General features: G+C 29.6%; 1 protein-coding gene across 1 annotated transcript; it reads right to left on the bottom strand.

Moving 5' to 3' along the window:
• Positions 1-2,413: 2,413 nt before the first annotated feature.
• LOC125858769 (putative lipid-binding protein AIR1B) lies at positions 2,414-2,788 on the bottom strand. Its single transcript, XM_049538575.1, has one exon. The coding sequence runs from the start codon at positions 2,786-2,788 to the stop codon at positions 2,414-2,416; it is 375 nt and encodes a 124-aa protein (XP_049394532.1).
• Between the last annotated feature and the right edge of the window lie 222 nt (positions 2,789-3,010).

A 3,010-nucleotide genomic window follows, 5' to 3' on the forward strand; every position in this document is an offset into this window, starting at 1 on the left:
GTAAATTGATTTTCTTTGTAATTAAGGAAAATAGGGTAAATTAAGGAAAAAAGGTTGATTTATAGAATTATAGGAAATATATATGTTAGGTAAATTATAAAAAATTCGCAAATATAAGTGGTGGTTCAAAGCGCCATAATTTAAGTACAAACCGTCGCTATTGGAATATTTAATATGGGAGTAGAAAAAAGTCGTATTATTTTACATGTGCGATGATTATGTGAAACCGTCGTAATATAACCGCCGCAATATTTCCATTTTTTAAAGTGAAAATACGTCGCTAAAATTTTATTTTTAGTGGCAACTACGCCAGTTATAATTCTTGTTTAATTTTAAGAGTAAAAAGTAATTAAAAAGCTTCTTGATGTAGATGCTTAAACTTTGCTTGTAGGATGAAACAGCGACTTATTTTGTATTTAATTAGTTGATTAATATGTTAACTCCCTGTCAACTTTTTTTTAATTACTCTCTCCTAGTTGTGCCTATCTATTACTCTTTTACTTATTTTCTCTTAGAAGAATAGTCATCATTCAAAAAAATCTATGGAGAATTTGATGTTGGCGGTTTGGCTTCGCATAAGCCTTGACTAGGTAAATTTATTTTTTTTATCATCTGACGATACATGATTCTGAGATAAAGAATTTTGGAATAACTAATAATGAAATAATTGATGATGATTAATTAGTTTTCAACCAAATTAGTCTTAACACTCTATTTGGATTATTGTTACCCATTGTATGTATTGTATCGTTACCATATTTACAATGTTTGTTTTGATTGTTACTTAAAATGTATTGTATTGTATTGTTAAACTTCGTTGTTACGTAACAATGAAAACCCCATTTTATGGAACAACTGATTTGGTGTGTTCCCATTGTTACTTAATTTTTTTTTCCAATTATATCCTTATTTAATATTTCATAATACAATTTTACCATTTACCCTATATTATTTAATTCTAGTCAAACCTCCCACCCTAGAATAATTAAGGATATTTTAATAAATTTATAAATTACAATACAATACAATACGGTCAAACCAAACAATAAAAATTTTATTAAACAACAACAAACAATACAGTTTAGTCAAACATTGTATCTACCATATAGCACAGTATAATAGAGTACAATACATTACATTATGAAACAATGGATAACAATAGAGTCCATAATTTTCACTTATATTAAACTTCTAACAATAAAGTTTTCTGTTGTAAAGTACAACTTACTAATATATATATATATATATATACACACTCTCCACCGATTTTTGCATTTTAGATGATATTCTAAATTGTTTTTTCTTTTATAAGATGTAGATTCTACTGAAATTAAGAAAGGTCTTGTGAAATAAAGTAGTCTATATGGAAAAAATTATATTAGAGATCCAATTAGTAAAACAAGGTGTGTTAAGGCAATTTCATCAATAACACTATAAAATTGGGAATAACATCTCAAAATTTTGTCGCTCTAAATAGGTGAAGCTCACACGATTAAGAAAGACGTAGTGGTTAAATTATGTTGTATTTTTCAAGATAGTCGCATCTTTGTTATAAATTCATTACATTTGTGACAAAACATTTATCTTAGAATTTTCTCTTAATAATAATGTAATTCGTTTATAACTACGAATTAAATTTGTATTTTCTCATAAATATAATTGTCACTAATCACGATAACTTTTAGTGACAATTTTGTGTGTCANTAAGTGGCGACTCTTTCTAAGTATTTCTCAAATTGTTTTATACTTAGAACATTTCAAAAAAATGATTTTTCTAAAGGTTAGGAAAATTACCGCATAACAACGACATGATAGGTTTTAACTACAAAAATATGAGTTGTAAAAGCAAAATTGTCACTAATTTATACATTTAAAGACAAAATATCCTTTCATATGTAAAAGATTGTCTTCAGTGATAAAACTACTTTCATTTGACTACAAAATATATGTAACTTGAGAGACAATTAATGTCGGTACTAAATAACATAAAAAGTTAATGACAAGTTAATTTTGTCGGTATTAATAGCTTTTTTAATGTTGAAAATATACTACTAAACTATAAATTTTTCTACTTTTTTACTACTAATGAACATGCATATGCAAAGTCCACTTATTAGAACATAGAAAATATGTTTTGTTTTTACATGAAAGTAAGAAAGAGAGTACATGACATGGTATCAATTTAACTTTACGAAAAGCATAGAGAGGTAATAAACACCACTTTTATTTATTGATTTGATATTTCAATAACATAAGAAGATCATAAACATGCTCACACACGACAGAACTGATGACCTTGCATATGCAAAGTTCACTTATTTTTTCAACTAAAAAGGATAATACGTGCACCATTTCATACGCAGGATGAGAAATTTATTTATTGGCAAGCATAATCTGGCAAACTAGAGGAACTTTAACAATTGAAGGTAGTACCGGGCCTTCCACAGGCGTTGAGAATGACTCCGGCAGCGACTGCCGGGCTCACATTAATTGGTCCCATCTCGCCTGCCTTTATGGCAGTGCACAAGCAAAATGCAGCATTTTGATCCGTCAGCCCCGCCATTGCACTGGAACATGCCATAGTTTCTGAAGATCCCACCTCTAATCCCACCCCTAAGCCCACTCCCACCCCCACCCCCACCCCCACCCCAACTCCCACACATTTAAGTATATTAGCACATACCCCAAGTCCCATTGGGCACGTTTGTTGTCCACTTACAAGAGCAAAGAAGAGGAGATTCAGTGATAGGAAAAGGGTAACTGAAGACTGACTTGTTTTGGAAGCCATATGAATTAATCAAGGAGTTTATAATTCTTAAGATGATGTGCTACTAATAACGATTTAACGATGGGTATTTATACTAAATTATAACAAGGCGAACTGTGGTAAAATAATTGTAAATATGTGATAGATATTATTACTTCAAATTAAATATACTAGATTAGTAGGATATGCAACTTAGTCAATTATTGTCTGCTGTTGATTAATTGGTAATGCATGAATGTTATG

The sequence above is a fragment of the Solanum stenotomum genome, chromosome 3 (genome assembly GCF_019186545.1).
Source record: "Solanum stenotomum isolate F172 chromosome 3, ASM1918654v1, whole genome shotgun sequence".
NCBI lineage: Eukaryota > Viridiplantae > Streptophyta > Magnoliopsida > Solanales > Solanaceae > Solanum > Solanum stenotomum.